The sequence below is a fragment of the Ovis aries genome, chromosome 3, assembly GCF_016772045.2.
Source record: "Ovis aries strain OAR_USU_Benz2616 breed Rambouillet chromosome 3, ARS-UI_Ramb_v3.0, whole genome shotgun sequence".
In the NCBI taxonomy this organism is placed as follows: Eukaryota; Metazoa; Chordata; class Mammalia; order Artiodactyla; family Bovidae; genus Ovis; species Ovis aries.
Window position 1 is genome coordinate 127,367,911 of NC_056056.1, and position 11,237 is coordinate 127,379,147.

At 44.3% G+C, this 11,237-nt stretch overlaps 1 protein-coding gene across 1 annotated transcript; it reads right to left on the reverse strand.

The window, feature by feature from the left end:
- Positions 1 to 2,163: 2,163 nt before the first annotated feature.
- On the reverse strand, positions 2,164 to 3,439 carry CCER1 (coiled-coil glutamate rich protein 1). Its single transcript, XM_015094587.3, has one exon. The coding sequence runs from the start codon at positions 3,437 to 3,439 to the stop codon at positions 2,228 to 2,230; it is 1,212 nt and encodes a 403-aa protein (XP_014950073.3). The 3' UTR covers positions 2,164 to 2,227.
- Between the last annotated feature and the right edge of the window lie 7,798 nt (positions 3,440 to 11,237).

Below are 11,237 nucleotides of genomic sequence, written 5' to 3' on the forward strand. Positions count from 1 at the left end.
GGTATGGATAGTGCAGAAATGGCTAGATAATATGGTTTCTCTCTCACTTCTCACTGGCCGCTCCTTCAGGACACTCTGGTGCTTCTGCACTGTTCCTCCAAAGTACCAAGCTCCTCCCAGCTCTCCACCTTTAGCCTCAAGTCACCCTCTCCCCCCAGTGAACATTCCCTTGTGATACATACTTTCATAGTGTTACACTTCCTTTAGAATTCTGGCAGTGGCGGATTTGTCTAACTTCATTTAGTGTCTGTCCTTTGGACTAAACTACAAGAGGGGATTTTGCTTATTCTCCGTCGTATCCTAATCACTGTTTGTGGTCCTGGTTCCCGGTAGTTGCATAATTATTCGGTAAATAATGGTTCCCAAACTAAACTCTTGAGGCATTGTTCTTATTTGCATCCATCCCAGAGACTAGTGGATAATATCTTGTGTATGTGGAGGCAATTAACATGTGCTGAATTTTTGTCATGTAAAAGTGGAATCTTTTGTAAGAATAATTTGAGAACTGTCCAGATATGATTGTGAAGAAATTCAGTCCTGAATGAAAGTGTTTCTTTAATGAGAACTTAGCGATTACTTGAGTATCTTGGAGAAAGTATTTTTGGACTGTAACTTGTAAGGATTTATTGATCAGTAGCAGCAGGATTCTTGGTTTCCCCCTGTGCATTAGAAATGCATATGGGTGGTCAATTTTATAGGTCACCATAAAATTGCATCTTGCAGAAAATAATGATTTAAGAGCATAATAAATGGTTAGTCACTGCTAGTGACTAACTAGCAGTTGGACTGTTTAGTGTCATTAAAAAATAATTCTACAACCTTTGTGTTAGTTTTTCTTCTTACGTTCATCCTGTTGACCACTGAATAAGATGTCTGATATTCAAAAATAAGAATTGAGAAGCACAGTGGTTTCATTCAACACTTTAATTATTTTATTATCTTTTTTAATAGCTTAAGCTTATCACCCCCAAAAGCTGCAATAAAATCAGCATTCAGGTAAGAGATCACCCTACAGTCTTCTTTTCATTAAATTCTGAATGGTGGTTCAGACTATACTTAGTAGTATAGTTTGTCGAAAGATGTAATTTTTGAGAAGCTGGACTCAAATCCTTCATCTAGGGGAATTTTGGAAATATGCTATGACTGGAACTTTTACTAAGTTACGAGAATCAAGGATCCACGAACAGTATTACTTCCTACAAATGTCTGAATAAAAGCTGTTATTTTGAATGTTGAAGTCTCCATAGATAATTGTTTAGACATCAGAAACTAGTTCGCAAAAGCTTGCACTTAGACATATTTGTTTTACTCTCCTTTATAAGAAGACAATTGGGAAAGAAAATTAAAGAAAAAAGATATTCCACCCCCAAAAGGCCAATCATCTTTAAAAAATTCATTCTGCAAAGTCTATTTTTATTATTCCTGTGAACTTATGACAAGGAATATATCCAGGAACAAGGCTTCAAAATCTATGTTCCATTGTTTGCAGTTACCTTAGATTTTAACTAGGTGTGCAAGTTGACTTCTGACCATGGGGAATCCTCTCCATGCATGGATTTATGGATTGCTGAGGCCATGGCAGATAACCAGTTCCACAGAAGCAACTTCATGTTCTTCTGAGGAAGATCCATAGCACTGTGGAACAAGGAATATAAATGAGCGATGCCACAAGAGACTGCAAACTGGGTTACCAAAATACAGCCCTCAAAAATGAACTCTGAAGGTGGAAAATCTATAAGAAAAAAAATATTAAAATAGGCATTTTTAAATGGTTTCAGCTATCATGTTAAAAGTACTGACGAACATTTAATAAACATGGCACATGCTTCTTAGGCATCTAACAGTCAAAATAACTGTTCATTCCAAGCTCATTAAGTAGAGATGATGTATAAAGTTGTTATAAAAGGAAACATTTTCAGCATTGCCAGAATTAAAAAACAAAAAACCTCAAATATCTAGAGGAGAAAACACCAAATGAAAATATTCAAACTGTAGTAATAAAATTTTTGGCCTTTAATCATTTCCAGTTAAATTATATTTGAAAGCTCTACCTCCCCCCACCCATAGTCATACACACACACACACACCAATTTTTAAACGTTTTATAACAGCCAAAGATGATAGGTTTATTAATGGAACTCACTTTTTCATTAGTTTTTGACAAGTGGCTAATTCATTTTAGCCTCCAATCAGTTCCATCGCATTTCTCAATCCCTTTCCTGATGTCTCAACAGTTAATGTCCTGCACCATGAAGAGCGCTTCCTGTGCCACTTTGGGAATTCTCTGTTTGGGGCTTAAACACGTACAGTTCATAAAGTTCTCTCTCTCTTCTTCAGCCCCCACTAGGAATGATAAAGGCATTTCCAGGGGCAAATGATTCTCTTCCTCCATCTGCTCATCCTCCACCAGCCCCTCTTCTTCCTCTGCGGTCTCCTCCGCTTCATTCTCCTCGTCTTCCTCCTCCCCCTCCTCCATATAATCAGCCTCTTCGCCCTCCTCCTCATCTTTGGCCTCTGACTCTTCGTCCTCCTCCTGGCTCTCCAACTCCTTGCCATCACACTCCTCCTCGTCACACCACTCCTCCCCCTCTTCTCTCTCCCCTTCCTCTTCCTCCATCAGCTGTGAGGTGGCCGGCTGCTTTTCTTCGTCTGGGTCAGGACTGAAGACGAGAGAGGGATTCTCCACAAAGCTGTACAGAGTATCTTGCAGCGCCCCGTCTTCCTGGCCACCGCTAGGGGGCGCGTCGTTTCCGAAGGCGCCCTCCGGGGAGGCTGTGCCCCCCGCCTGGGCCTGCTGCGCCCGCAGCGCCTCCTGCTGGCGCTCTAGCTTCTCCTGCTGCCGCATGTCCTCGTAGATCTGGTTCATGATGAACTGCGTGGTGTTGCGCGGCGCCCGCATGCCGGGGGCGCGCCACCCGTACAGGTTGACCGGCCGCAGCAGCGTGCTCAGATCCACCGGAGGGCTCCTCCGGGCGGAGCGGCGAGGGTGACGGCGCAGGCCGCGGCCCCGGCGACCCCAGCGCTTCTTTCTGCCCGGGGGCCTCGCCCAGCCGGGGTTCCAGGGCCCGTGGCAGCAAGAGCAGCAGCAAATGCAGAGCGGGTGCAGGCCGCACACCCGGATCACCTGCACCCGGCCCGGGGGCTTCCTGAATCCCGCCGGCGGTGGGCACCAGGGCCCTCTCCAGCGCCCCCAGCTAGAATACACGGCCCAGTAGGGACGCCGGGGTGGTTGGAACCAAGGGCCTGGACCGTACTGCTGCTTCGGCTGGTTCCTCGGGGGCTCGTATTCGGCCTTGGGGCCGTAGCGAGGCCGCCGCCTGTAAATGGGAGCGCCCCTGCGCCTTCGGGGGCCGGACGACCAGGTGCGTAACGGGGCAGAGGATGCCCAGCCGCCGCCCAGGTTAAGAGGATCCTCTTTTGTGTCGAGGGTCTGGGTCATGGTTCAGGGTGCTCCGAGAGGTCGACACGGTAGCGCCCTAGAAGCTGTCGTCGCGTTTGGACAGATCTGATGGTCTCAAGCGCCTCGTTTCTCTCTCTGCCCAGCACCACGTGCCCGCCGCTGGGATCTCGCCTTTGTCTCCAGAAGGATCCCCGCCTCTCTGTTCGCTCAGTCGCTCTCCGCCTAATCTCTGATCCTTCGCACCCGAGTTGTCTCGCCCAGGCGGGTTGGGTGGGAGTGGGGCTGGGTAAGGATGGTGGGTGAGGAAGGTGTTGGTGGGCAACGCGCGGTGACACCCGCTCCTGGGTCCCACTCACACCCGCCTCAGTGGATGCGCGGGCTGGGGCCGGGGGGAGGCAGGGGTCGCGCCGTTACCTTCCTGCTCCCTCTCAACCCAGGTGCTTCACCGTCGCCGTCCGGGCCGGACTGGGGTGGCGTGGGCCGCAGCAGCCTTTAAATACCGGCCAGGGGCCCCGCGTGCCCACCGCATCCTTGGTTGCCCCGGGAGACAGCCAATTGGGGTTGAGGTCGTTCTCCCAGGGCGTGGAGGTGGGGTTCCGGCCGGAACAGGTGCCCAGTGAACATTCGCAGGGGGCTTGTGACGTAGTTTTTGCGGGAGGGAGGGCGGAGGCTGGGTTTGTGCAGCCCACGTTAGGAACCGCCTGAGGCCATTTCTTTGCCCCCTTCGACCACCTTGAGGTGCTGGGTTAGAGAAGACGGACCTTCAGCTGAACCCAGAGTTGGGGATTGGGGAGAAACTTGTCTGTTGAAAAACAATATCCTACGCCTTTGGGGTGATGGAAGGGATAAAGAGAAAGCCCCCGGAGTCGGAAACAGGGCACCACGCCTTACTTTGTGGCCACTGCTCTAACTCCTGGAGCTCTGTTTCATCATGCATAAAACAAGATGGCAAACGTTTATTGTGTGTGCTTTCTGTGCAGGCGGGCTCGTGGCACACGAGCCTCACACCTGCTCTGTGAGGTAGGCATTGTTACCACTTTTCGTAGGTTAGGCAGCTAAGACGTTAATTTACCCGAGCTTGTGAAGTCAGTGAACTTAAGGGCTAGTGTTTAAACATGTTTGACCTCAGAGCCCAGATTCTTAGTGAGGTAACTGCAGTGCCCAAACACCTTAAACAGGACTGTGACGAAAAGAACAGGGAATCTGTATGGTCAAGCACTGTACTAATTGTCGTATATCGTGTAAATGCGCTTTGATTAAACATTACCAGGATGTTTACCGTGAGTTTGTTTGTAAGAATGCTACTGTGCCAATTGTTTTTCCTTTTGCCCTTTTGTTAACGAGGCAGCATGGTACCTTGGGAGCCTCTGTAACATTATAGTTAAGAATATGGGCTTCGGTTTAAATAGACAAAAGCCTACCCTGAATGATTCCCTTCAGTCCTGTCAGACTCTTTCCGACCCCATGGACCATAGCCTGCCAGTCTCCTCTGTCCATGGAGTTCTCCAGGCAAGAATACTGGAGTAGGTTGCTATGCTCTCCTCCAGAGTATCTTCCCAACTGAGGGGACAGAACCTGTGTCTCCTGCGTCCTCTGTTGGCAGGTGGACTCTTTACCACTGGGGCCATCTGGGAAGTCTAGGTTTATCCAAATCTGTAGAAGGTGTAATGTCAAGAGGAGCCCTCAGTTCGGTTCAGTTCAATTCAATCGCTCAGTCGTGTCTGACTCTTTGCAACCGCATGAATCGCAGCCCGCCAGGCCTCCCCTGTCCATCACCAACTCCTGGAGTTCACTCAGATTCACGTCCATCGAGTCAGGGATGCCATCCAGCCATCTCATCCTCTGTCGTCCCCTTCTCCTCCTGCCCCCAATCCCTCCCAGCATCAGAGTCTTTTCCAATGAGTCAACTCTTTGCACCAGGTGGCCAAAGTACTGGAGTTTCAGCTTTACCATCATTCCCTCCAAAGAAATCCCAGGGCTGATCTCCTTCAGAAAGGACTGGTTGGATCTCCTTGCAGTCCAAGGGAATCCCAAGAGTCTTCTCCAACACCACAGTTCAAAAGCATCAATTCTTCGGCACTCAGCCTTCTTCACAGTCCAACTCTCACATCCATACATGACCACAGGAAAAACCATAGCCTTGACTAAACAGACCTTTGTTGGCAGAGACCTTTGTTGGCAGAGTAATGTCTCTGCTTTTAAATATGCTATCTAGGTTGGCCATAACTTTTCTTCCAAGGAGTAAGCGTCTTTTAATTTCATGGCTGCAGTCACCATCTGCAGTGATTTTGGAGCCCCCCAAAATAAATCTGACACTGTTTCCACTGTTTCCCCATCTATTTCCCATGAAGTGATGGGACCAGATGCTAATGACCTCTAATATAAACTGTGGACTTTTGTTGGCAATGATGTGTCACTGTAGGTTCATTATTAATAAATGAATCACTCTGGTGGAGGATGTTTACAACGGGGGAGAGAATATATGAGGAATCTCTGTACCTTCTTCTCATTTTGCTGTGAAACTAAAATTGCTCCAAAAAATAAGGGCTAATAAGAAAAAAAACAAATAGTGGCTTCCCTGGGGGCTCAGTGGTAAAAAATCTGCCTGCCAGTGTGAAGACTGGGGCTGGATCCCTGTGTTGGGAAGATCCCCGGGAGAAGAAAATGGCAACCCATTACAGTATTCTTGCCTGGGAAATCACATGGACAGAGGAGCCTGGCGGGCTACAGTCCATGGGGTCACAAGGAGTCAGATATGACTTAGCAACTAAACAACAAAAATAAAAAATAGAGGTGCTTCAACTTCAGCTCAGCAGTTATTAACTTCTGGAAGCCTCCGGTTCCTTACCCATACCATAAGTACAGTTATAGTGCCTATTGCATAGAGTTATGTTAAGGATTCGGAGAAGGCAATGGCACCCCACTCCAGTACTCTTGCCTAGAAAATCCCATGGACGGAGGAAGCCTGGAAGGCTGCAGTCCATGGGATTGCTGAGGGTCGGACACGACTGAGCAACTTCACTTTCACTTTTCACTTTCATACATTGGAGAAGGAAATGGCAACCCACTCCAGTGTTCTTGCCTGGGGAATCTCAGAGATGGGGGAGCCTGGTGGGTTGCCGTCTGTGGGGTCACACAGAGTCAGACACGACTGACGCGACTCAGCAGCATGTTAAGGATTATGTATCGATTAAAGCACTTAGCACAGGTACTCTGTGAGCACCTAGTAACTGGGAACTAGCATCATTATCATGCTTACATGTTTTAGTACTTGTCAAGAAATTGATACAGTACATGTAGAGATAACTAACCTTATGCTGGAAGCAAAAATAGACTAGATGTCCCCATCCTTGTGCCCTTTTTCTTGTCTCACTTTTGAGAAATAGCAGGAAAGTGCCACCGGCTTTGACCCTACAGAAAACTATCAAGTATATTCTTTTATTACCTTCCTGTGCTCAGTGGAATTGTGCAAAATGGAACACTGCCCACTAGGAACTGAGTCCATACAGGCTTCCATTAAATGACAAAGAAGCAAAATGTGGGGAAGCCTTGCTGTTTGCAAAGGTCATTTATACTTTCCTGGTTGAGTGACAGGGGAGCCTGGTGGGCTGCCGTCTCTGGGGTCGCACAGAGTCGGACACTGAAGCGACTTAGCAGCAGCAGCAGCAGCAGCAACAGGGTTCTTGGATCAGCACTCCACCCTTTGACGTGGGACTTACAGACTCCGCAGAGATTGTTCAAGTTCATTTGCTCTGTGGTTTGCTGAGGAGACACGTCTGCTTGAGTCCAAGGGCAGAATGCTGACGTTTTAAGCCTCCAAGTGTCCATTTTTGAACAGAGACTCACACACTGGGTGGTGACTCACCCCCTGATCTGCTGAACTTGGAACTGTGCCATTCCAGATTTATTTTTCTAAGAACATATATGGTATATGATATTGAGTTTTATTTATTTTTTTTGATATTGTTTTAATTGAGAGTTTTAGAAATTGAGCATGTTGATTAATGGAATTCCCATCCATTTCTTTCTTTTAAAAAAAAAGATTACCTCAAAGATAATTAAGGGCATTTTTTTGTTCAGTTGAAGTGAACTTTATATAAGTAATACTGACTTTATACACTTTTTTCATGGTGAGATCTATATTTTTCAGATCTATCCTCCGTACTTAAAAACATTAATGCAGAATTGTCTTCCTTTTTTTAAGAAAAGCAGCAAATTACCATTTATGATTTTATTTCGGTACATTTACATTATAATACTGATTGTTCATGTACTGGTAAATTACCCAAGAGAATAAGCACCAGAGATTGTTAAGCACCACCATCAGAAATTCAATTAAGAAATTTTAAAGACTTTTAAAATTGACCGGTATTCTTCAAATACTGCAAAAGGAAATGCTTTGATTCAACATTTAAATCCAACACACCATATTTTTATACATTGTATCCATCTAGATTGCTACATTAAAAATTTCCACAAACTTAGTCATCCATACTTAAAACAACCTGTACATACATTTGTTTTCTCAGCTATTCCAAGTGTTGGGATCCAGGAACAACTTAGCTGTGTTTTCTGCTCAGGATCTCCCTGGGGCTATGATAGAAGCATTTGGTTTGTGCTCTCATCCTGGAGTTCAATTTGGGAAACTCTGCTCCCAAGATCATTCATGTTATTGGCAGAATTTATTTCCTTGTGGCTGTTTAACAGAGGGCCCTAAACTTTAGCTTACATGTTGGCTGGAGGAAGTCTGCAGGTTTGGAGGCTAACTGCAGGTTGGCAAGGACACCAGGGGTTCTAGAGGCAGCCTGCAGATTCCAGTCATGGCTTCCTCAACGTGGCCTCTCACTCCCTCCCGCTAGCCGAGAGCCTCTCCGTGCTTCCTAGCTCGGTGAACACACAGAGACACATATGTGTGTATCATAATCATGGGGCTTGACTTTTGTGACATCCCTGACCTTTGTCATTTCCTCTTGGCTAGAAGCAAGGCCAGGGTTGGCCTACCAGCGCTCAAGAAGAGAGGTTGACACGAAGGCACGAATTCCAACAGGCAGGACATCACTGGGGATCACCTTTGTCTGCTTGCACGTTTCAAGTAAAGGCAGTCAAATAGGTCCTTTATAGTAACTAGTTACAACTTGCGAGATTTTCATGATATTGCTGCATTTTGAAAATCTGAAGAGTGCCATGTAACAGCATTGGTTTTGCTATATTTTATGTTATTCAGAGCGTTATGTTAAGTTGAAAACACTGCAGTCTTGGTTGTGCATTTGGGTGACTTGAAAAGAATGAATTCTAACACTTGATGGCAGTAGTAACTCAAGATTCAGTCAGTAAAAGTCCTTCTGCCAAAGAAACTGAAATTAGACTCTTTATAAAAAGTATTTTATCACATATATCAAGTTACTCCAGGTTGCCAGTATTAATTATCCTTTTTTTTTCCTGGAGTGGTAGAATTGGGTATATTTATTAGATTTTAGCATTTTTTTTGACCTGAAGTTTGGAAAGCTCAGCTCTGCTAGTTAAACTGGTAAATAAAATTCTTCAGAGAAAAATGGGATATACCTGATATATTTGGTCAGAGAATGAAATACAAAGCCTATTTCAGATTTATCTTTGTAATCAATGTGTTGCTATGATATACATAAAATAATGTAAACATAACTCCTTTTATGTGCTCTCAAAAATTTGCTCTTTTCCACCCTGAAGATAGTCATGTAGTTTAAAATGTAGTTGCCATCTAGTGGTTACAGAGACTAAATGCAAAGTATTAAGCCTTTCTGACTTTTTGAAAGTGAGAAAAAAGGGATTCAAAATTACTCATCGCTTTCTCTCCACAATTTGGAAAGTTGTGGTGTTTGCAAGTAAATAAGGCACCTTGTGCATCAGGGAACACCACTGTGATATTTTCCATTTATGATTCTCATTTAAGTAAATTATGAAGGGAGAGTTTGTAAAAAAATAACTACAAAGACAGTGTTGGTACAGATTTAAAGAGAAGTAAGGATATGAATTTTACACTCATAACAGTAGTCTATGTAGGTATTATTTGCTATTGCCTTTTAAAAATATTACCAACCCTACAACAACTCAAGGTTTTCAGAGGATTAGCAAAATATATTGTAGTCCTATTATCTGAGAAATATGTGTATTCAATGAGAATTACTTCGGAATTTCAATATGGAGATGTTCGCTTATAAATAGTTTTAAAGTACACTATAATATGGGGCAATAAAATGCAATGTCCTCCCGCTTGGAAAAGAACCTGTAATATTTAGAGAAAAAGAAATGTGTATAGCATATTCATAAAGAAAAACTGTTGCTATAAAAAAAAAGATTGTGTTTAATCAGGGATCAATTTTAGATCAGAGCTTTCAATTAAGAATGTGAGGTGTTTAAAGTGGTCATTTAAATAGGGTAAATTTTAAAGGAATGCCATCATCAGTTCAGTTCAGTCGCTCAGTCGTGTCCAACTCTTTGCAAGCCCATGAACTGCAGCATGCCAGGCTTCCCTGTCCATCACCAACTCTCGGAGTCCACCCAAACCCATGTCCACTGAGTCAGTGATGTCATCCAGCCATCTCATCCTCTGTCATCCCCTTCTCCTCCTGCCCTCAATCTTTCCCAGCATCAGGGTCTTTTCCAATGAGTCAGCTTTTCACATCAGGTGGTGCAAAAATTGCATATTTTCAGGGTTATAGTACTTACTTTGTCCTTATAGAGTTGATGATGAATTACATCTGTAAAGCAGCCTTGTGAGTAGGCAGTCATAATGCCCATGAGAATGTCAACTGACCCCGTAGCTTTTGCATAATGATACTCTTTTTATCCCAGTATTTTCTTTTGTTTCTTCCTTCCTTCCAGTCTTTTTCTTTCCTTCCTTTTCGTTCTTTCCTTCTCTTTTCATTCTTTCTTTCTCTCTCTCATTATCCCTCCTCCCTCTTTCTTTCCTTTAACTACAACTCCCTACACTCCACTCTCATGACTCTTTTGTCATGGTGTGTTAGAAGACTGTGAGAGCAGAGGGGTTTTCTATGACATTTGTGGGGAGATCTGAGATCATCAGTAGCTTGTGTGGGCAGGGCATTATGAATTTATGGACCCTTTCCTTCATTAAAAAGTGAAAGTTATTGTTTATATCATGTTGCTATAAACACTAATATGTTCCAGGCTGGATTCTTTATTGCCTGTTTACTATTATTATTATAATCATATGTTTTCTTTTTATTGGAAAGCATATGCAAAGTTCCAAAAATGAGTAAGTCAGCTCTGCCTGCTGGGAGTCTTTCTTTACCCTCCTGGTCCAAAGCCTCTCAGTCCATCTTGCTGCTGAACTTCTGGAGGTTGGGTATCTGGAAGCCTACTCTGGACCCTAGAAGCGTTTACTCAAATGTGACTCAAAGGCCTTTGGCCATTTGGAAGTCACTGTGGCATGCAAAAAGATAACACTGAGGTTGACACCTGTGTTAGTCTGTTTGGGCTACCATAATACCATAGACTGAGTGACTTAAATAAAACAATTTTATTTGTCCTAGTTTTGGAGGATAGGATATCCAAGATCAAGGTCTCAGCTGATTTTGTTTCTAGTGAGAGCTTACTTCCTGGATCACAGATGGATGACTTCTCATTATGTCATCACATAGATTTTCTTTAAAAAAAAAATTAATTTATTTATTTTAATTAGAGGCTAATTACAATATTGTTGTGGTTTCTGCCAAACATCGACATGGATCCGCCACAGGTGTACGTGTTCCCCATCCAGAACCCCCATCCCACCTCCCTCCCCATCCCATCCCCCAGGTTCATCCCAGTGCACCAGCCGTGAGCACCCTGTCTCATG

Excerpts from the sequence above, each read along its gene's own strand:
- CCER1 (XM_015094587.3), bottom strand. The coding sequence starts at position 3,439 with ATGACCCAGACCCTCGACACAAAAGAGGATCCTCTTAACCTGGGCGGC.